The sequence below is a fragment of the Manis javanica genome, chromosome 3 (assembly GCF_040802235.1).
Source record: "Manis javanica isolate MJ-LG chromosome 3, MJ_LKY, whole genome shotgun sequence".
Taxonomy (NCBI): domain Eukaryota; kingdom Metazoa; phylum Chordata; class Mammalia; order Pholidota; family Manidae; genus Manis; species Manis javanica.
This window is the reverse complement of record NC_133158.1, coordinates 42,701,030-42,724,268: the sequence shown is the minus strand read 5'-3', so window position 1 is coordinate 42,724,268 and position 23,239 is coordinate 42,701,030. Positions and strand designations below refer to the sequence as shown.

The 23,239-nt window shown below is 43.8% G+C and overlaps 1 protein-coding gene across 8 annotated transcripts; it reads right to left on the bottom strand.

Annotated features, from left to right (window-relative positions):
• Positions 1-1,467: 1,467 nt before the first annotated feature.
• ZBTB21 (zinc finger and BTB domain containing 21) lies at positions 1,468-22,967 on the bottom strand. 8 transcript variants are annotated; one of them, XM_037014704.2, is made up of 5 exons: positions 22,839-22,957; positions 17,250-22,712; positions 16,910-16,976; positions 15,012-15,142; positions 1,468-8,693 (listed from the first exon to the last, which is right to left on the bottom strand). In XM_037014704.2, the coding sequence occupies exon 5, from the start codon at positions 8,678-8,680 to the stop codon at positions 5,501-5,503; it is 3,180 nt and encodes a 1,059-aa protein (XP_036870599.1). In that variant the 5' UTR covers positions 8,681-8,693; positions 15,012-15,142; positions 16,910-16,976; positions 17,250-22,712; positions 22,839-22,957; the 3' UTR covers positions 1,468-5,500. The 8 variants fall into 8 exon arrangements, with proteins under 8 accessions (XP_036870599.1, XP_073087407.1, XP_036870601.1 ...); XM_073231306.1 differs by lacking the exon at positions 15,012-15,142 and having other exon boundaries at positions 1,468-6,492; positions 7,093-8,693; XM_037014706.2 differs by having other exon boundaries at positions 21,868-22,712.
• Positions 22,968-23,239: the final 272 nt, after the last annotated feature.

The window sequence follows — 23,239 nt, the reverse complement described above, 5'->3', positions numbered from 1 at the left end:
ATACACTCCGAGTCTCTAACTGGCTGAATCAACTTCTGGGGGATAGATGCTGAGGTGTTCAGGAAGTTTCCTTCTAATATTAGCTGAAAATAAATGGCCTTGAAAAAAATTTCTTTGCTGCGTCTATCAGGTACCTACTAGGCCGTTTCCCTTTGCCCAGCCCTGGAAACAAACAGGAATAGCTTCCCTGCTCTGCCAGCCTCCACCCATTCTTGTTGTATAGACCACACAAGGGAAACCCCGCCAGGATCTGGTGGGAACACTCGAGGAGGGATGGCTACTCTGGCTGGGGTGAGGAGCGGGTGCACAGGGGCCAGAAATCATGCCAATTACATGGGATCTGAGACATTCAGCTGGGCAAAATGAGGTTTGCGTTACTGTGAGGTCAACGAATTGACCAAGGGACAGTACTGTGGGGAACAGGGGCCGGCGAGGGCCCATCGTAAGATATCCAAATTTATGCTACCACAGGGCTGGCACCAGGCTTTGAAGTGTTTGTATCACAACAGGGAATCTTCTGCCCCAGGCATAGCTCTGTGTAACCCCTGCTCTTCAACTTCTAGTCCGCAGAGTTCTTTCTCAACAGAGCCAAGACTTAGCCCCTGGCTGGGGAAGCATCTTACACAGTGGAGACAGTCTGGCCCGCCACAGGTCTTGAGTGTGGCCCTGAGGCCAAGGAGGAAGCAAGAGGACTGACTGCATTGTAATGTGTAATAATAAATAGGAAGTTACAGATGAGAATCCTGTTGTTACTGAGAAGGGCAAATCAGTTTTTAAAACAATACTTGGTGGCAAATTGGATACAAGGCTCAAACAGGTTAGAAAAAAAATTACATGGTTTATTCCTGGTGCAGTGTGTTCAAGAAACTGCTAGCCAGGGGCTCCCAAGAGAGACAAATTTAGGCTCAGGCAAGGGAAACAAACCCCCTGGAAGCACTACGTGCAGTTCCCAGGTGGGGTGAAGCAGCACGCACTGGCCCAGTCCGTCTCTCCTTTCCTTCTCTGGGTCCACAGTCGACTTGGTGGTGTTAATCTAAAACACCTACAGCTCAGCTCTTAACTGGGAAAGCCAGGTATTACTGAAGGGCCACCTGAAAATGAGCTGCTACAACCTGGAAGCCTGTTAACATTATGAAGTAAAACTAGCTGACCAATTACTGTGCCAAAATGACAGTGCAAGGTGCTTAGAAACTTTTTTATGCATTTACCCCCAACATCATTTAAAAAACTACTAATCTGAACAGTAAACAAAATGGTGGGTAGGCAAAGACCACTGCTTATGTTGTTTTATTTATCATGTATTTGCGGCGTCCAGGTAACTTGCAGCTGCTAGAGAAGATTAGTTCTCTCACAACTCCTAAGTGGTCGTTTGTATCAACCCGGAGGGAGGGCTTGGTCTCTGCCTTCACAAGCTGAAGTGCTACAGAGCATTATCACAAAAGTCCAGACATACCAATGAGACTGTGACTCAAAACAAAATACAGTACAAATTTATTGACTCCAATCATTCTTAGTCAAGATTTAAGCCAAATGAACAGATAATGCCTGCATACAAATAAGCAATGGATTAACATTATATAGAAATTCTATTTTACATGAAATTTCAGCCCCCACAAGCTTACTCCTAAATAAAATTGAACAATGATTTACTCTAAGGCATATGACAACAAAATAGTTATAAAACCACGTTTGTTTTTCTTTTAACAGTAAGTATTCAATGAAAATTTTGAAAAGTGTTGCATTAATGTCACCTTTTGAAAATTAGTATTAACCAAGGATAACTGTGGAAAATCTGGACAGCACTAGTAAATGACTGAAGAGCACGGAACTCAATTACTGTGAAGATTTGCAGAATACTTTGGTTCCTGCACGACTGAAGGGAGGATTTTTAAGACCCGGCATTAACTCATTTTTTCTCCTCCAGAATCTAAACCCTGACCATTCGGTTTTCTCCCCAGCCATGTGGAAGTGCTGTGTGCTGGATAAAATGCCAAAAAACACTTAACAAGCATATTACAAATTAGGCAAACATCAAACTTCTTAAAGTGCTAAAGCCACAAGAGAAAACCCTATTTTTAAAATAAAAAAGCCAGTGTTAAAGGAAGTTGTCAGCATTATTTAAATCAATAATGCTTTTCACAATTACTGCAAAAAGCATCAGTGAGATACCAGAAGCTGATACTAACTTGTAATATTCCAGTATCAGTTAGTGCAATTTATGAAGAAACCTGTTACACATGACAACTAATTATTTTTGTACTAAGAAAATTCAAATTACTTCCTAACGTTCTAGATCATGGTTTCATCACACACACACACACACACACAATTTGAGGCAACTAAGGCTGCCTTTAGATCAGTTCATTCTTGTCTCTTCCTCACCCTGACTGTCCAAGTGGCTGGGGACACTCCCTGCCTCCACGAATGGGCACATTTTATTCTTGTCTCAGCTTCTACTCTCATTAGCACCAATGGGTGCTGGGTGTGGGTCAGATCATCACCGATTTAGTACAGGGTACTGGGGCCTGTTTTTAGGAAGAGAAGGCTGTAACAATCCATCCCCAAAAAGAAAACCAAGAACCACGCACATCTCCACACAAATCCAAGTAACATCACAGCTCAACTGTTAGTTGTATATCTTGATAAAATTAAATGCATACTAACCACAACTAGCTTTATGGGTGAATATTCTATTCATTTTGAAATATTATTATAGAAAAAATGCAGTTACCTCCATTGCTTACTCTTGATAAAAACGCGTTTACGGTGTCTCCCTTGCTCAAAGAAAGTGATTCAGTAACAAGCTCTTAGATTAACAAATATATTAAAACATCTTACATTCTTTCCACAACTGCAAAAAAAGTAGGCATCCTGAATACTTACAAAGATAATTAACTTTCTACATTTTCAAAAAATTACTTACAATCAGAAAAAAACATTTTAAAGATTTAAAGAGTTTCAATTTGTCTTACACCAAGTATTTGCCTACTGGCTTCAATAAACATTCTTAAGAAAACTATTTATTGAATAAAGCAATTTGCATGTCTCTCATTATTTTACTTAACATTGAACACTGAAAATAGTTATGAGTGGAAGCATACTTTATTTTTTTGACCATCAAAATAAACTCTTTCAGCCTAATGCTTGTAAGATACAGTATAAAAATTAATAGAAAAATCAGAACTGCATTATAAATGTTTTTGGTTCAAAATTTTATTGAAATCTTATGTTCCTTGCCTAGACAAAAATGTGAGCTAACAAGACAAAACATGGGCAAGTTTTAAAATCTAACAGATATGCAGAGACTATATTTAGGTCAAAAATATTTACTGATTAACATTATAAAAAAAAAACCCTTCAGAAATGTAGCATAAAGGTTCAAGCCCAGGGATAGTGAATTTACAATGCCAAGATACAGTGTATCATGGAATTTTTACAGATACTCTAACCGCTGTTAAATGATTACTCTGAGGGGAACTGTCTTCTTTTGAGGAAGTGACAGACACCAAGGTGTTCAGAGTAATTCATTACACAGGAATAAATTCAATGAACAATAATCCATCCTGTTTCACATAAAATCGTATGCTGTAGTTTTGTTTTCAAAATGCATAGATTTCTTCAAGAAAAAATGAAGATGGCAAAAATCGGTAACTGCAACTTATTTTCCTTTCTCATCAAATTTAAGAACCAAAACAGCAGGTAATCACTCAAATATTTTGGGACTCTTGATAGTTCTTAAATAAGAGAATAAAAGGCAAAATTTCATATGTATTTCTATAATGTAAAAAGTCAATTAGTACTTTATAAAAATGTTTGTTTTTCCATAGAGTATCTCTCCTACTGTCAGTATGGAATGTGGGTGATAAGACGGCTGAGTTCCCAGTTCTTTTCTGCTAGAGCACAACTTTAAGCACTCAACAAATTATTTCTTAGTCACAGTAGTTGATGTTTCTATTTAAAAGAACAGCTTGTAAAAAAAAAAACAGATTGGAATATTAATCCATTATTACCTACCTTAAAAGGATCTTGTAGTTTCAGTAATATTTCTGTTTTTATGTACCTAACCTCCCCTTAACAAGTGAAATAAACATTTTCCCTTTTGAAACACCCCACTGAGATTTGGATAACACCTACTGAAAGGCTTTTAATTACAACTTCTTCAAAATAGAAAAAAAAAAAAAAAAAAAGGCAGCCAAAACACTATGGGCCAAAAAAAAGTAGCAGAACTAATTCAGGACTCTTAATGGTACTTTAATACATTTATGAAATATGAGGCAGTGACTTAAAGCAGAATGATGTCACTACGGACGTTTTACCGCAGTAACCCCAACAAATTCTAACAGAACTCACCACCAGACACAGGCAGGAAACGCATACTATATGTAAGATAGTTTTTGAAAAGAACATGGAGACTGCACTGTGGTGTTTCTCCCTCAGCTTAAAATCTCTAGAAATCAATGGTAATTCAGAATTTAAAGTGGCTGTACTGACTCTGGGGCTTGAGATCTGTGTAAATATCTGTCCTGACCTTCTCTGTGATACGAACGCTGTTAAATTCAAAGTTAATGCCTCATGTTATCTTTGTTTTCTGTCTCAAATATACTCAGACTGTATTGGTGACAGCTTAAGTCAGAGGAAACCAAACGTTCAGTCCTTCCATGCTGGTCTGAATTTAAAACTGTAATGTACGCAGAGAGCATAATGCAACCATTTTGATTACAATGCCTAAAACTACTGAAGCTTTTGTAAACTGACTTAGAGGTCTTGCAGAAATTGTAGTATTTCCACTTCCCAAGTCTTCCATTATTAATTACATTAAATGACCCAAGAGCAAGTTTTTGTTATTTTATAAAAAACCTAAGTATTACTATTGCTGATTTAAATTTCTCACATTTTCATACAAAAAAAAGTTCTACATGACCACAAAATACCAAATATTTATTTTTCTCAAGTGTCAGGATAACTTATGAAAGTTGAAAGTTGAGGTTCGTCATTTTTTTATTGCTAAAATATTCTAAACTCTAAATCAATACTGCAAACTACTCCACTTCTTCCTGATACATTTTGGATTTAAGAACATGGCTAAGATTTGACTAGAACGTGGGTGTCTGATACAATCAAAAGAAGAAATACTTTAATAGCATTTCGCTAATTGAAAAATTAGCAAAAAAAAACAACAAAACAACCTCAAGTAAAAGATCATACTGCCACCATGGGGTGAGGAACCATGCAGACCACCAAGGTCAACCAAATTTCAAGGGGAATGAAGTCGAGTCATCCTGTGACTGTAAGGTCCAGAGAAGCACAATATTTTTTAGTTTTTCTAAGTTGAATAAGGACATACTAATTAATATCAGTTATCTCAAGCTTACATTCAAGCATGACAATTTTCACCCTTTATTACTGTTAAAAAATATTGTTTCTTACGACACATTTCACAATTTAGGTCGAAATCTGGAGACCGTCTCCCATTTCAATACAGGTGGAGAGGGGTGGTCTTTTAATTGTGGGTTTGCTCGTGACTCCAAAGACTAAACGCCGTCTTAAATGTCCTATGGCAGAGTTTACACATGAACTGTCTCTTAAATGTGATTGCGGAAAGGGGAGGGGCGTGGTAGAAAAGGGTGTCTGACTCCTGGGGCACAAACAATTTCTCCGCGGCGGGAGCCAGGTTTTCAGACACACCAGTCGGGCTGTCGGGCTCCAGGGGCTGGATCTTGGGCAGCGGCGGGGGCGGGGGCAGAGGTGGTGGCGACGGAGAGTTTGTGGGAACAGGGCACACTTCTGATTCCTTCCGAGCAGAGTCCTCTGCAGCCTGAGACATGTGGGACTGGAAGTGACTCCAGAGCCGGAAATTGGTGCGGAAAGCTTTGTTGCAAACATGACAGATGAACGGTTTCACGGAACATAAGAGCTCCTGGTGCCGCTCCAGCTGCTTGTGCACCGTGAACATCTTGCCACATTTCTCACAGGGCCACAGGGCAGCATCCTTGCTAGAACTTGCTTCTCTGGGGGTTGCACTGGCCTCGGGTGCCTCCTCCTCAGGCTCCTCTGCAGGCTCCTCCTTGACCTGGATTTTCAGTTGCTTTGAAAGGCTAAGGTCTTCAGGGAGACAGGAGGAATCTTCTGAGTCGAAGTTCACCTGCTCTGAACAATCACTGAACACGTCGTCTTTGGTGGTGACCACATGGTTCACTTTATTAGGCTCGGGCTGTGCCTGGGGCCTAGAGGAACCAGTTACTTCCCCATTGTGGTCCAGAACGGGTAGAGAAAAGTTTTCGGATGGCGCCATAGTGTTCTGATTATGCACTTCAACCTGGTGCCGCCAAATGCTGAAGGAGGACTTGAAGGTGCGCATGCACTCGAGACAGGTCAGCTTCTTATATTCACACTTACTCTCATGTTCATGCTTTAGCTCAGGCGAGAAAAACCTAAGGCTGCAGTAAGGGCAAACGGTTGCGTTCCTGCATAGTCGCTCGTGGTTTCCTTGCTCTAGAAGAGAAGAGAGCTTAGCATTACAGAGGCGGCACTGGAAAACCTCCTTGTTTGCTACCGGACTCGCAAGAGGCACATGCTCTTTAGGCTTAGCAACTCTATTCGCTCCAATGGGTTTCTCTCCCGGGTGCATTTTTACGTGCTGTTTGAACTGAGAGAGAAAGCGATAGGCTCTTCCACAGTAAGTACAAATGTATGCTCCCTTGGCTCGCGATCTCAAGTTCCTCTTGATGGCTTGTGCTTGGGAACTGCTCTGTCCCTGAAAACCGGGCTTGCTGCGCCTTAACTTAATGATCAGGGCCTTCTTAATCTCTCTCTCTCTCACTATGTCAATCAGCTTTCTTTGGAATTTTTCATCCAAAACGGCATGTGAGCTAGAGGCTGGTGACGGGTTCTTCACTATGCCGTGCTGGGTCTGACAGTGTGTCCACACTTTGAAGTTTGTGTGAAACCGCTTGTGACAGATGTCACAAGCATAGGGCTTTTCTGGGTTATGGTACATGTTAATGTGCCGGTGAAGGCCTGCTGTTGATCTAAAGATCTTAAGGCAATGTTTGCATTTAAATTTTTTGTTTGGTCTTGTTCCCTCCAACTCACCAAATTCATCTTTATTCAAGTCAGAATCTGGAAAATCTGCATCGAGGGGAGTAGGGCTTGAACCTTCCTCAAAATTATCTTCTGACCCCGGAGACCCATGCTCATCCGCCTTTAGCTTCTTCAGCGGCAGTCTTCGGTCAGCCTGGAACCTCCTTTTTGCTGGGAGTCTGCTCATGTCTTTTTGGTCGTCTTCTGTTTTCAGAGAAAGGTCTCTCGTGACAGACGAGGCCCCTGCCGTGTCTCCCACAGTGACTCGGATGATGTCCAACGGCTCCGACAGTGGGCTGCGGGGCTCCATCTTGATCTGAACCTTGGTCACTGGGGTGGTACCCTCCCTCTCCGTGGACTGAGAAGCACTGAAGGATCTGAGGCGGTGCGGCTGCAGGGCCGGGGGCCGGTCATCCAGGGCTAACCTTTCACCACAGTCTTTTGAAGATGACTTTTGAGATAAAGTACAGAACACATTCCCTGGTGCATTGCTTGACACTGAGGACGACCCCTGGTTAGGCTTCACATCTATTGAAGGCGAGTAGACAGGAACCTGGCTGTCCATTGACAATGATCGTCGGAGGAGGCTCTTAACAAGAGGGCCACTTCTGTCCACACTCTGGCTTCCAGAGCCGGCTCCGCTGGATGGGATCACCAGCCCCAACCTGGAGTAGTACAACAAGTTTCTGTCCTCGCCTGGACCACTTCCTTTGTTAGTTTCTTTCAGTACATAGGGAGTCTCTGATGAGCTTCGAAGAGATAAAACGGGTGGCCGTGGTCTTTTCAAGGCCAGCTCCACGACTTTTCCCTTGGGAAGCTGGCCGCTGAGCCCCGCCCTCCCACCCACAGCCTCTAAATCCTGTGGGGGCTTGGAAGGCAGCACTGTGTTCCTCTTCACCAGGGTGCTTCTGTCAGAGTCTTCCAAAGATCCAGAATGCTCAAGGGCCTTTGCATAGCCCACAGGACCATCTTTGGGCCAATTCTTTTCTGTTAATGACAAACTGTGAAGTGGCTCAACTGGTGCTGGAACATGAGGCTTACTGGTGCTGGTCTTGACTGCCACGCCAGGTGAGGGCCGGGAACTATGGCTCAGGTCAGGCGGGTTTGCAGTGACAGTTCTCCCCTGTGCTTCATTTCTGCTCTGACAAACAATGACGCTTCTCTTTTGAGAACTGTTTTCTTCATCTTCTATGAATACTTTTTTTCTGTTGGGACACATTGGAAAGGGGGCTTGAGGTGTTTTAGAAACGATGTTAGTTAGGAAGGAAATCCCAAGACTGTAGCCTAGTTCCTGCACAGCAGCAAGGCTGTTTTTCTCAACAAACAAAGATGAAGAATAAATGTAATTCAAAACATTATCAAAAGCATCTGGTTCGCAGAAATCAAGCTGAAATACAGTTTGTGACTCATTTTCCTTATTTGTGAATAAACTCTGGAAGTATTCACTGCTGGCAGCCAAGACATTTTTATGAGCTCGAAATTTCTGGTCTCCAACAATCAGAAGCACATCACACAGCTGTCCTTTGAGGCGCTCCTCATTGAGGGCACTTAGGAGAGAAATGGCATGCGCTGGGTTGATGTAATGCAGTAATCCCTCCATCGCTTGGGCTTATCTGAAAGACAAGAGTGTGCAATTATTATGAATAATGTGGTGAAAAGCTCTCCATGAGATGAAATGATCCCCAAGGGCAGGACACTGTCTTCTCATAGGTGCCAATATTTAGCAGACTACAGGTAGACAAAAGCTTTTTGGATGAGTCATCTTATTTAAATAACATAAAATATAAAGAAACAAGTCATAAAGATCAAGCAATATATGGGGACAAATAACAACAATAATTCAACACCGTAAAATCTGTGGGACACAGAGAAGACCGTGCTAAGAGGGAAGTTTACTGCAATACAGGCCTACCTAAGGAAAGAAGAACAATCCCATATGAACAGTCTAAACTCACAATTAATGTAAGTAGAAAAAGAAAAAATGAGATGCAAAGTGAGCAGAAGGAGGGATATAATAAAGATTAGAGCAGAAATTAAAATCAAGAAGAATAAAACAATAGAATCAATGAAACCAAGAGAGCTGGTTCTTTGAGAAAATAAAATAGATAAACCCCTAGTCAGACTTATTAAGAAAAAAAAAAAGTCTACACACATAAACAGAATCAGAAATGAGACAGGAAAAATCACTATGGACACCACAGAAATTCAAAGAATTATTAGAGAATACTATGAAAAACTATATGCTAACAAAATGGATAACCTAGAAGAAATGGACAACTTTCTAGACAAATACAACCTTCCAAGGCTGACCCAGAAAGAAACAAAATCTGAGCAGACCAATTACCAGCAATGAAATTGAGCTGGTAATCAAAAAACTACCTAAGAACAAAACCCCTGGCCAGATGGCTTCACCACTGAATTTTATCAAACATTTAGTGAAGGCCTAATACCCATCCTCCTTAAAGTTTTCCAAAAAGTAGAAGAGGAGGGAATACTTCTGAACTCATTCTATGGGGCCAGCATCACTCTAATACCAAAACCAGACAAAGACACCACAAAAAAAGAAAATTACAGACCAATATCCCTGATGAACATAGATGTAAAAATACTCAACAAAATATTAGCAAACCGAATTAAAAAATATATCAAAAAGATCATCCATCATGATCAAGTGGGATTTATTCCAGGGATGCAAGGATGGTACAATATTCAAAAATCTAATCAATATCATCCACCACATAAACAAAAAGGACAAAAACCACATGATCATCTCCATAGATGCTGAAAAGCATTCAACAAAATTCAACATCCATTTGTGTTCTCAACAAATGGGTATACAGGGCAAGTACCTCAACATAGTAAAGACCATATATGACAAACCCACAGGCAACACCATTCTTAACAGCAAGAAGCTGAAAACCTTCCCTTTAAGATTAGGAAAAATACAAGGATGCCAGTTTCTCCATTTTCATTCAACATAGTTCTGGAGGTCCTTGTCATGACAATCAGACAACAACACAAAGAAATAAAAGGCATCTGGATTGGTAAAGAAGAAGTTAAACTGTCACTGTTTGCAGATGACATGATATTGTACATAAAAAAACCTGAAGAATCCACTCCAAAACTACTAGATCTAATATCTGAATTCAGCAAAGTTGCAGGATACAAAACTAATACACAGAAATCTGTTGCATTCCTATACATTAAAGATGAACTAGCAGAAAGAGAAATCAGGAAAACAATTCCATTCACAATTGCATCAAAAGAATAAAATGCCTAGGAATAAACCTAACCAAGGAAGTGAAAGACCTGTACTCTGAAAACTACAAGACACTCAAGAGAAATTAAATAAGATGCCAATAAATGGGAACACATCCTGTGCTCATGGATAGGAAGAATTAATATTGTCAAATGGCCATCCTGCCTAAAACAATTTACAGATTCAATGCAATCCCTATCAAAATACCTACAGCATTCTTCAACAAACTAGAGCAAACAGTTGTAAAATTCACATGGAACCACAAAAGACTCCTTATAGCAAAGCAATCCTGAGAAGGAAGAATAAAGTGGGGGGATTAGGCTCCCTGACTTCATGCTCTACTACAAAGCCACAGGAATCAAGACAATTTGGTACTGGCACAAGAACAGACCCACAGACCAATGGAACAGACTGGAGAGGCCAGATCTAAACTCAAGCATATGTGGTCAATTAATAAACGATAAAGGAGCCATGGACATACAATGGGGAAATGACAGCCTCTTCAACAACTGGTGTTGGCAAAACTGGACAGCTATATGTAAGAGAATGAAACTGGATTGTTTAACCCCATACACAAAAGTAAACTCGAAATGGATCAAAGACCTGAATGTAAGTCATGAAACCATAAAACTCTTAGAAGACAGCATAGGTAAAAATCTTCTGAGTATAAACATGAGCAACTTTTTCCTGAATGCATCTCCTCAAGCAAAGCAAACAAAAGCAAAAATGAACTCATGGGACTACATCAAACTAAAAAGCTTCTGTACAGCAAAGGACATCATCAGCATAACAAAAAGGCATCCTACAGTATGGGAGAATATTTTTGTAAATGACATATCTGACAAGGGGTTAACATCCAAAATATAGAAAGAACTCACATGCCTCAACACCCAAAAGCAAATAATCCTATAAAAAAATGGGTGGAGGATATGAACAGATACTTCTCCAAAGAAGAAATTCAGATGGCTAACAGGCACATGAAAAGATGCTCCACATCACTAATATCAGGGAAATGCAAATAAAAACCACAATGAGATATCACCTCACACCAATTAGGATGGCCAGCATTGAAAAGACTAAGAACAACAAATGCTGGTGAGGATGCGGAGAAAGGGGAACCCTCCTACACTGCTGGTGGGAATGTAAGCTAGTACAACCATTGTGGAAAGCAATATGGAGGTTCCTCAAAAAACTAAAAATAGAAAAACCATTTGACCCGGGAACTCCACTCCTAGGAATTTACTCAAAGAAAACAAGTTCTCAGATTCAAAAAGACATATGTACCCTTATGTTTATTGCAGCACTATTTACAATAGGCAAGATATGGAAGCAACCTAAGTGTCCATCAGTAGATGAATGGAAAAAGAAGAGGTGGTACATATACGCAATGGAATACTATTCAGCCATAAGAAACAAATCCTACCATTTGCAACAACATGGATGGAGCTGGAGGATATTATGCTCAGTGAAATAAGCCAGGCGGAGAAAGACAAGTACCAAATGATTTCCCTCATTTGTGCAGTATAACAATGAAGCAAAACTGAAGGAACAAAACAGCAGCAGACTCACAGACTCCAAGAAGGGCCTAGCAGTTACCAAAGGGGAGGCATGTGGGAGGGCGAGTAGGGAGGGGGGAGAAGGGGATTGGGGAGTATCATGATTGGTACACATGGTGTGTGTGGGATCACAGGGAAGACAGTACAGCTCAGAGAAGACAAACAGGGACTCTGTGGCATCTTACTACACTGATGGACAGTGACTGCAATGGGGTGTGTGGGGGAGACTCAATAATAGGGGTGAATGTAGTAACCACATTGTTATTCACGTGATACCTTCATGAGTATATATCAATAATATCTTAAAAAAACCCAAAAAACTAATTACCTTAAAAAATAAAAAGTCATGTGGTTTATACATATCATCAATCATTAAAAGTGGAATTTTAGGGACTGAACTGTAACACTGACATTTTCATACCATCAAAAGGCTGCTAGAACTTGGCATATATATAAAGGAGTAATACTTGAATATAAAAGTTTATTATTTAAGGTTTATTATTAACAAGGCTTATTCATAAATAAAGGTTTACTCTTATCCATTTGAAGCTTGGTTCTATTCCTTATTAATAAGTTCAGGGAGTAAGTGTGAAGAATTGAAACCCTTAGAGTCTCTAATTCTGAAAAGAAATCAGTTTTATTAGTAGATAGACTTACTTACTGTGGATTAGTAATGGGATGCAAAGTAGAGGTCTTGCCATATCTTTAAAAATAGATACGAATTTTTGGAAAGAGAAAAATCACCTGCTAATCACCTTGGTATAGGCATTTAATAACGTGTTTAACAAAGGTTAGACTTGTTAAAGAATGCATGTTTTCTTTCCTGTGAACACCTTGCAATCTCCTAAATAGGATGTCTTATCAAATCACATTTTCAATAATAGCACACAGGAAACTCTGGCCTGGTCTAAACATGATTATTACTATTCTAAACAAGGGGATTTGAATAGAGATTTTACTGGAATTCTCTTCAAATCTAAAGGCGAGACACAGACCTAGTGGTGAGTGAGGTTCTGGCCGAGGTGGAAGTGCCAGCAACTCCGTCAGGGATGGGCCTGTCTGAATGTCGGGGTCCCTCATGTGGGATGCAGGTATTGACTGTGCCCTCTCCCCTTTGGGGTTGTCCCAGAGATCAGGTGAGCCTGCATCTCATATGCAGTCAGCATCTAGTCCAGTAACCAAGAAAAAGGGCCCATATTGACCCCACTGGCACTCTTGACAGATAAATCCATTTCATAGAGACAATGCCTGACGCTCCAAACCTGACCCTTCACTTAGGCTTCTGCTTTGATAACATCTCATTTCTGGTTTGGCTTTCTAATGCATCTTTTCTTTACAATAGTTATGATATACATTAATTTATATTGTTATCATTCATATACAATCTTATGCTCAGGTTTCACATGAGCAACACTGTGGTTACTACATTCCCCCTATTATCAAGTCCCTACCATATACCCCATGACAGTCACTGTCCATCAGCATAGTAAGATGCTGCAGTTATGACATTTATTTTTAATATTAAAATGGATTAAAGTAGCTAAGACTATTTGTGACAGTTTTACGATTCTCTAGACGGCAAGTTGCAGATGTACCAAATTCAGCACCAGCCCATGTACAGGTTCTTCCCTGGCTTCAAAGGATCAGCCTTTGCCAGGCAACCAGCATCTGGACTCTCCAGGAGAGCCACAGAGAAGAGTCTGCCAGGCCACTGGCCTGGTGACCAGGCGTGAGCTCTGACTTCCTCAGTTCTTACCTCCTTTTGTATTAGCTAGCTCAGACGCTGCCACGGGGAAGTCAACAAATGCAGAATCGAAAGCCTGGACAAGTATTTTTCCAAAGGGTTCTTAAAAATTTAATGGTTTGAAACTAGTAATCAAATGAGATGACTAGGACAAAGCAGAAATGTCAGAATGCCTCAAATGTAGTGAGGCTAAGATCTTGTGAAACTTCTGTTCCTGTTACATGCACACATATTCACATGGAGGCATACACTGAGTTGAGATGTACAATATAGTCTACCTGTGGGTCAGTCAAGAGGGTTTGGAAGTCAGTGCTCTAGGCTAATCAGACTTTCTGAGCCTCAGTTTTTCCCACTGCAAATTAGGGTGAAGAGCAGCTATAGTACAGTGCTACTGTGAGAATTAAATGAGAAAATAGTAATTGCTACCATTTATTCAGCATCTGTGACACACTACAAAGTGTACCAGGAATTTCACATCATTCGTTCATTCATTCTACATGATAGCATTTGAGAAGGCTTGAAGGTGCTGCGGATGGGCCGCGAGGACCGCTGAGGAGTGCTACAAGCTGAGGGAGGAGCCAAGGTAAGGGAACGGCAGGGCTGGAGAGGAGCCAAGGAGGTGTAAAGATGGCAGTGGGGGAGCGTGAGGAGCCACTGCTGGGCTGTGAGGCTGCTGGTAGAAGCACGCTTTCTATCGGGAGGAAAATGGGCCACGGATGATCCTGAGGGCAGGAGGGGCAGCAACCCGGAGGGCTTCTGAAGGATCGCTCTGCTGGGTGTTGAGGACAGACCGTGGAAGGTCAGGAAAGGATGAGGGCTGGGAGGCCAGGCAAGGGTCTGCTGCGAAGAGGCAGCTGGGATGTGGTGGTGGCAGGATGAAGCTGGTGGCAGTGGAGGTAAAGGCAGTTATTCAGATTTTAATGGGTTGACTGTTGAAGATAAGAAGGCATGGGGTTGAAGATGTTCCAAGGAATCTGCCAAACAACTGGAAGGATGGCCTTACTTAAGATGAAGTTTGATAGAAAAACTGATGCAGATTTTTTTTCAGTAATTTAGTTTTGACAGTTTCAATGTGAGAAGCCTATTCACTAACGCATCCCTTATGGGCATCCTTTTCCCTACAAGCTTCCCTGTGTTTCCTGGGGTCACTTCCCCAAATATAAACCTCACATCTGAGCTCTGGTCTCAGGGTTTGCTTTGAGGGGAACACAAACTGGGACACCAGAGGAACTTGAAACCACAGGTACAGGCTAAGGAACTGTGTGAGGACTAAACCAAGTGAGATTTTCCAAGTCCCTGGACGTGGAGCAAATGCTATTCCACACACCATCCACATCCCGTTCCTATATGGCAAAAAACCGCATTTTCTCACTTTCATTGTTCAGAGTAGTTTCCTTCTTTTGCTTTCCTCAAGTTATCATGAGCCCTGTTTTATTCTAAGTGCATGCTTCTAATCCCTTGAACCACAGGCTTCTGTACTCTTTGAATGAGAACATCTGGGACCTGGAGAAAAAACAAGTCACTCAGAGTTGAGTTGTAAGAGACACAGTCATGTCCCTGAAAATCATTTGGAGTTTAAAACTATTCATTCAACTACAATCTCCACTGTAGTCACCAATGAGACTGCTGCCTGAGAAGTGGCTAAGCATGTACACATTCCTGATATACCAGTGCAGAACTCTACAGTAATTATTTTCTATTTTATTCACTCAAATACTAATCAGACACTTAAGAATACCTACTATGTAAGTGCTTACTCTGACACATACTACTGTAACATTTTTTATACAGTAACTCAATATTTACAGGGTTAAGAGGTAGGTACTGTATTATCCCATTTTACAGATAAGGAAACTGAGGCACACAGGATCAAGTAACTTGCTCAAGGTCACACAGACAGTAAGGAGCAGACTGGGATTCACACCAGGAGCTCTGGCTCCAAAGGCCACGCTCTTGATCCCTATAAAATACTGCCTCTATTTCCTCTTTTCATTCTTACATTCACATCTAAGCGAGGCACTGTCTTCACCTGTTTTATAAATTAGGAAACTAACGCACTGAGAGATGAAGTAACCTGCCTACGGTCACCTATCTGTCAGTTAGTATGGCGACTCTCGGTCATCCTATCACATGCTTCTCCCAGCTGGGCACCAACTGAGTATGTGCTGGAAGTGGCTAGACACGGAAGACATCAGTGTGACAGGCAGGTCCTGCCTAACTCATTTTAAACCTTATGTGGGAACAAGACGAGTCAATCTGTCATCATGTTGAAGTGTGCTAAGTGGCCATGGACCGTGTGCAGAGGTACAGATGGGGTGCAGGTGATGGTTCTGGATGCAGGCGAGAGGTCAGGGAAGGCATTCTACAGAAACTTCTTGAAGGAGCACAAGTTCGAGAACGTGGGAGGGGCCAAGGAGAGTGAAGGGCATTTCAAGTATGGGATAGTATGCCCAGTATCACGGACTAAGACAGGCACCACCTTTGCTGGAGGAAAGGATACGTGGAGGGACGGGTATGCGATGTGGCTGGAGGCATGAGGCCGTGGGGGCTAAAGGAAGGCCATCCGAGGATCACAAGGAGAGTCACCTCCCTCACTCTAAGCACCCAGGACAAAGGCCCCAGATGCCTGGAAGGATGGGAGAAAGCATGCAGGGCAGTGTGGCCTCCTCACTTTCAGGTTGAGGCCCTTGCTTTTATCTATCCTAGTCTAGCTGCAGACAACAAACATTTTGGATTTTTGTGTTTTAATGACACTAGGTCTGTTTACTGAGTTTAACACTAAAAATATAAAATGCTACATTAAGAATGTAGGCAAAAAGGTGGGGAATTACAGTGAATTCCATGAGATAATCCAGCAAAACCATTTGTGGCTGGTGGATGCACAGACTAATTCTCAAGCCCTTTGCTATTTCTGCTCAGGTAAGGCCAGTACATCTCATCTGCTGGCTCCTTGAACTCCAATTTCTCATGCATGCTTTCATTACGAGTAATCAGGGCCTCTGACGTGAAGAAGACAGTGCATAGTAAGTTTAAAGCTCCTGTGTATAAATACAACTGCCATCACGCCCATGCCTGCTCCTTTCTGTCGCTCAGCTCTACCTGACTCGTGGGTACGGGGGCCCCCACAGCCACTTCAGACGTAATAGAAAAACCTTGGGGAGTTCTTTAAAGAAAAGTGGGTGAAGTGTGGACAACAAGGACAACAACAGAAAAAGCTGGGAAGAAATCACCCAGGAAAGCCAGATTCTGAGAGAGGGCTGGCTTGCTTACCACTTGATCCTTGCTCACAAATGTCTTCCCACAGTCTGCCTGAATTGTTGCTATTTCATGTTGTTTCCTGAAATTTCAAAATAGAATCTTTATGGTTAACAATTCATGGAAGTCATAGCTCTGTGGAAAAAACTTTCAAATCAGTCTATTTGCCTCAAATCCTGGCTTTGCCACTTACTAGGTATGTAACCTGAAGATCATTCAACCTTTCTGAGTACTGGTTTCCTTAATCTGTTAAATGGGCTAACACTACCCACCACACAGGATTTTTATGAAAAACAAGAGGCAATATGTTTGCAAGCTCCTAGTATACAGTGTTTCCTACGTGGGGAGCACGTACTTTACTTCCGTCCCCCTTTCCTTTCCTGAAGTTCCTTCAGCTGCTACAGACCATGTATCAGGAGAGGGGCTGGTGCAGATGAGTGAGGTGACCGGCTGCCTCTTCTCCGGCAGTACACATTCCCGTGGTAGGACAGACATGTACAAGTAAAACATGATGGTTAAGAAAGACTATGAGAATACTGACTTCAGGAAGCAGCTAACGGGGCGGGAGGGCCAGTGAGCGAACAATGGGGACATCAGGGACGATCTGAGGCTCATCACTCACTGGGCTCTGATGATACCAAAGGTTCCATTCTTCACATTTCCACTACAGACACTTGCTGTGACAAGTGTCTGATTGTGGTGAAGCTTAAAGACTCCTGAAGGCTGGCCTTGCCTGAAGTTCCAATTTCCTAGAATGGCTACAAAGCCCTCACAACTGAATTCAGAAATTTATTTCATACCAGGACCTTAAATTCCTCAGGCACTAAATGGTAAATGGAGTGGGGTATTCATATCTTCATATAAATTAAATTCAATGCAAATAACTTTCTCTTTATACCAATATTGTATCAGTTGGAGTTAAGATTTTTAAGGGGATGGAGGGAAGACAGGCAATTTTGGAATACAAAGTATTCTGGGGACATAAACAGAAGCAAGCACAGCTAAGTGCTCGGGTAAAAGGTCACTAGAAGGTGAGTGAGGGGCCAGAAAGGAGCTAGGAAGGGAACAAAGTAACCTCACCAGACTCCCAAGTTTTGGAGATTACAACTGAGGCTGGTGTTAGAGCAAAGGAACATTATAAATTAAATTTGCTTTAAGACTAGCCCATAAAACCCTGCTGCCAGTTTCATATGAAAATGTCTCTTTATATCCAAAACATTAACCTAAAACTGAATGCTGGGCACCCAGTCCTTTGGGATGTTGGAGATTGCTTAAACCATCCTAACCATGACACTGGAAAAAGGAAGGAACGTGTGTAACACAAAGCGAACACCTAGTTAGAAAAACAAAGCATCTACATTTGACCCTGGAATGTAAACACACACACCCACCTCAGCCCTGACACACACACACCCACCCCTCCCCCTCAGCCCTGAACCCTCACCTCTGGATTTAGGCTGCCCTTTCCATTTGATTTCACTATTAGATGGAGACAGAAAGTCAACTCTGAGTTTAGGTCTTATTGTTGTCACTCACTTGGTGACAATGCAGAAATCCAGAAATTATCTAAAGCTCCTCAGATTTCAGAGTCAGCACAGCTCATCTGACCGTGCAAACTTTGGTAAGGTCACTCTCTTAGATCCCATCTCACCACATTTTCTTTCTCTCTAGAGGTCTGATTTGGGGTTAAGGGTGTGCTGTCTGCTGTATCCAGCCAAGTGATTCTACTAGAACACAGTTCAGGTTCTTCATCTGTGCCTTAGCCAGCAGAGCAGCCTCTTGTTTTGTCCCGGCCGCCACGCCCTCCCCTGTGGAAGGAGGTCCCTTCACCTGGCTTTGGCTGAACCACTCTCACCCACCGAATACACACTGATGCACTGCTCTCCCCTAGCTCAGGGGTAGGTACACAACTAAAGCAAGCCAGTCACAAACCTCCTCCCTGGGATATGGGCCTGCACAGAACAGAAGCAGCCAGTGAGTAGAGCAGACTTCTCTCAGAAGTGGCCTGCCAGTGCCTGCTACACATTCCTATCAGTTACCTTGCTTTCTTTTCTCCCTGGCCCAATTATTTAGCTTTTCTTTATACCTTAAGAGCAACCTGGTGTCTTTATGATACATTCCTTTTTCTATTCAAGCTAGCGTGTCAGTTCCTGTTGTGTTATTAAAGGACTCTAATACATTTCTCTATTTATCCTTCCTGTCACACCCTCCCAATCCATCCTTTATAATATTGATGCTAGACTGAGCTTCCTAAAACAAACTTTTGATCATTCATTGGATGTATACATTAAATATTACTATTACTACTGCAATGTGTTTATTGAACTCCAATTATGTCAAAGCATGGTTAACCATACCTGAAATACAGGGGTGCACAAAACAGACAAGGCTTCCACTTTCTAGTGGGGTAAATCAGGTGATAAACAAGAAACCAAACAAGAAAGATACGGCAGATTGTGCTAAGTGTTATTATGGAAATAAATAGGGTGCTGTGAAAGGGTGGAGTAACCAGGAGTTTGGAGAAGATGGTCAAGAAATGCCTTGATATGACTTCTTAGCTGAGTCTTAACACCTTAGTGAAAAGAAATAACGAAATAAAAAAAAGCCAGTGGTTCTCCACTTGGTTAAAAGGCAAAAATTTAAAAATATGGACTCGAAGGCTCCATAAATCTGGCTTCAAACTACTTCTTAAATTATCTTTGCTTTTATTATTCCCTCATGGTAACTTCCTGCTTTAGACACTGTCTCTGAGACACAACACGCATGCCTTGCTTCCTCCATTACCTGATGTGCAACGTCCTATTGTCGAACCGTCTCCCCAGAACTCCAATCAGGTGAACATTCATCATCTTTCAAAGCCCAGCTCAAGTCCAAGTCCTCCATTAAGCCTTCAGCCACAGGCTGGATTGTGTGTCCCTTTCCCCCCAAATTAATAAACTTAAGTCCTGACCCCTAGTACCTCAGAATGAAAGCACACTTAGAGATAAGGTCTTCAACAAGATAATTGCTTACAACAGGTCTTCAGGGGAGGCCCTAATCCAACATGGCTGGTGTCCCAAGAAAAGGAGATGAGCACACACACAGAGAAGACAGCCACCTACAAGCCACGGAGAGAGGCCTCAGGAGAAATCAACCCTGCTGACAGGTTGGTCTCAAGACTTCTAGGTGCAGAACTGGGAGACAGCAAATGCCTGCTGTTTAAGTGTCCTAGTCTGTGGGAGCTTGTGAGGGCAGCCCAAGCTTCAGTTTATAAAGAGCAGACACCTTCCAACTCCTGTATTACACGAGTGGCACCACTTACGTAGTGTTGTTTGCTGTTTATCTTCCTAACAGAACTGTAAGCTACCTAAGGACTAAGACTCTAAATTTTTTTGATACTCTTCACAATACCCAACAAGGTACCTTGCACAACAAAATTTCTTGATGTTTTCTGTGCTGACTCCAGTTAAATGCAAGGGTAGAAATGATGCCTTCTGGTGTGTTTTCCTAAAGTAAAAGTAGTTCCATCACTGCCTCCAGAACACTACCTTGGTTTTTCTATTGCTTCATAGATAAAAACCCCAACTCTATGGGATACAAGACTGGCATACAAAACTCTTAATATTCTAGTCATAATTCATCTCTCCGCCCCTACTGACACTGCTTACCATCTACCCTACAAACTTGCACATCCAATTTCCACCTCCATCTTTGCCTTTTTTTTACATGGCCAACTTCTAACAGAAAGATTCATCTTAAACACCGCTGTCTACAAAGCGTCAGTGTGCCCCTAGCTAGTAGCTCAGTCATCTAATTTACTACAATACTTCATCTCTTTGGCAACACAATGATTTTGAGATCTGCCTCTATACCTATCTTCTTCATGAGAGTCCTTTAAAGGAAAAATCCTTGTTTTCATCTGTGTATTCCAATGCTTAGCACAGGCCTGGCAGCCATCTATTGGACAGAGAGAAACCACATTTGAGGGTCAGGACCCGACCTTGCTCACTTTCATTGCTCCAGCATTTGTTAGAGCTCAGCAGGTGGCATTACTTTGCTTTTGTATGAGCTCTTGTGGCTTTAATTGCCATTGGATGATGGCCTCCCACATCTGTGTCTCTGCCTAGGCTTCTCTGTGGGAAGGAGCCTCTCAGGGGCCCACTAAACACTGCCATAAGTGACATCCCACGAGTCCAGGATACGTGCCACCCACCCCCTCACCTGTACCCCTACATCTGCTTGCTCTCACACATTCCATTCAGTCTGGTGTGTTTCCAACAACTAGGTCTCCCAAACCAGAAACCTCTTCTCTTTCCTTCCCAGCCAGTCACCCCAACTTGTCAAGCCTCGCTCACTTCTCAACAGCTCTAGAATCTGCTCTCCCCAGCCCAATGTGCTTTGGGGATAAAACTGTGTCCTTTTGGTCATCACCTCCTCATGCAGAGACTTCCTCGATAACTTAGCCCCTCTGCTGTTTGTTACATACAAAATCTAGTATCCCGGCCATAAACACTAAGTTTCTGGAGGGAACCTTTTCACCTTTTATCTGCACAGGGCAAAGCACACTATACATTCAACAATAGTAAAAAGAATTAATTAAACATAGATTTTAAGTAAACCAATACCCCTAACTTCTACTTCAATATTAGCGGTACTTAAATTTTATGTAGTAACTGTTAGTCATTATAGATAGATGAGGGATCTACTCCAAGCATCAGATAGAAAGTTTTAAAAAGTAACTGTCAAGGAGAAATCTTTCTAAAATGGATTAATCCTCTTCCTTGTCTTTTTAAACAAGGTGTGAAGAACATAATGCAGGCTCCCCATTGCTGGCTGACGGTCGTCTTTATGAGCAATCACTGGACTGTGCTGTAATACACTGATGACCCCAGATGCTGGAGGGGAGCAGGGCCGCTAGCTCTTGCACTGTGCGGGGTCTGATTAAAGTTACCCCTCTCCCACTGCGAGGCAATCCCTCTAAAAAAACACCCCACCTCCGATGTGCTGCTCAGGTGGCACCCTTCGGAACCACGCGGCCCTGTGGCTGGAGTGAATAGCAACCGGGGTGAAGGACTAGGCCCGCGGGGCTCTCCTGCGGCCCAAGCGCGACCTTCCGCAGTGTGCTAATGAACTTGTTCCAGGTGGGTGGTCTTGGCGACAGAGAACCCAGGAGGAGACCGCGGGGCTCCGTCCAGCGGAGGTCCTTGGGCCGGTCTCCCGAGCCGCGCGCGGGTCGGACCCACCCTCCCCGGCTCAAGCTGCGGATTTCGGACGGGGGCTTTCTCAAGGGCGGAACCATGCGCACCCCCGGGGAGAAGCCGCGGTCGGCGGCGGGGGCCTGAGCGCTGTGGCGGGCGGAGGATTCGGAGAGGGGACACGAGCGCGCCCCGGTGCACACGTACGGCGGAGGGCGCCAGGGAGACGGGCCGAGCAAAGTCAACTCGGGCGGGGGAGGTGGCTCTGGCGGCCGCCAGGCAGGGCGAGGGGGCTGGGGGCGCAGGCTACTGCAGGTGCGGGGGCCTACTGCCCCAAGCTTCCGCGCGCGCTCGCGGGGCCCGCAGAGACCGCCGGCCTCCACGCGCTCTCGGGGCAGGCGCAGGCGTCCCCGGTCGGAAGGCGCCCAAATCGCTAGGCGCAGGGCGCGTCTGCGGCGGGGCACCTGGCCGGGCAAGGGAAGACCAGTGAGGGACGGAGCGTGCGCAATGGCGAGGGCGAGGCCAAGTGCGGGCAAGGAGCATGCGCAGTGTGAAGGCACAAACGGCTACGTGGGAGCCCGGGACATGCTCGGTGAGGGCCAGGGCCCCGCGCACGCGCAGAAGCGCTCGGAGCCCGCAACGCGCTGGAGAGAAAAAAGAGAGAGATCACCTCAGAGTTACGTCAGGAAAGGCCGCGTTTTGCGGGGAGGCTGTGGCCTCCCACGGGGCCCCGCAGTTCTCCTAGGGCGAGGGGCGTGACAGTTACTCACCGGCCTTCAGCCCGGAGGTAGACGCCGGGCCCCTTTCCGCTCACACTCGGCTCGCGCGCGCCGCAGCCGCCGCTGCCGCTGTGATTCCATCCATCTTGAATTTGACGTCATCCCACACCAGGGATGAGGTCATCGCAGGCAGAGCTCGTCACGTGCGCGGCGCTGTGATTGGGCGCCCGGCGCTTGGAGGCGGGGCGAGGGAGGTGCGCTGCGCCGGGGGCCGGGCGAGGGCGGGTCTGACGGGAGCGCTGCCGCCGCCGCGTCCGCCTTCCGCGGGTCGGCGCGCGTCTACCCGCACCCGTCTTCCGGCGGCCTGGCGCCGCTCGTCCCCCGCGCTTCCTCCCTGCACCCTTTCCGCGCGTCTGCCGCGCCCTCCCGGCGCCGCCTCCTGCCCTGCCCGC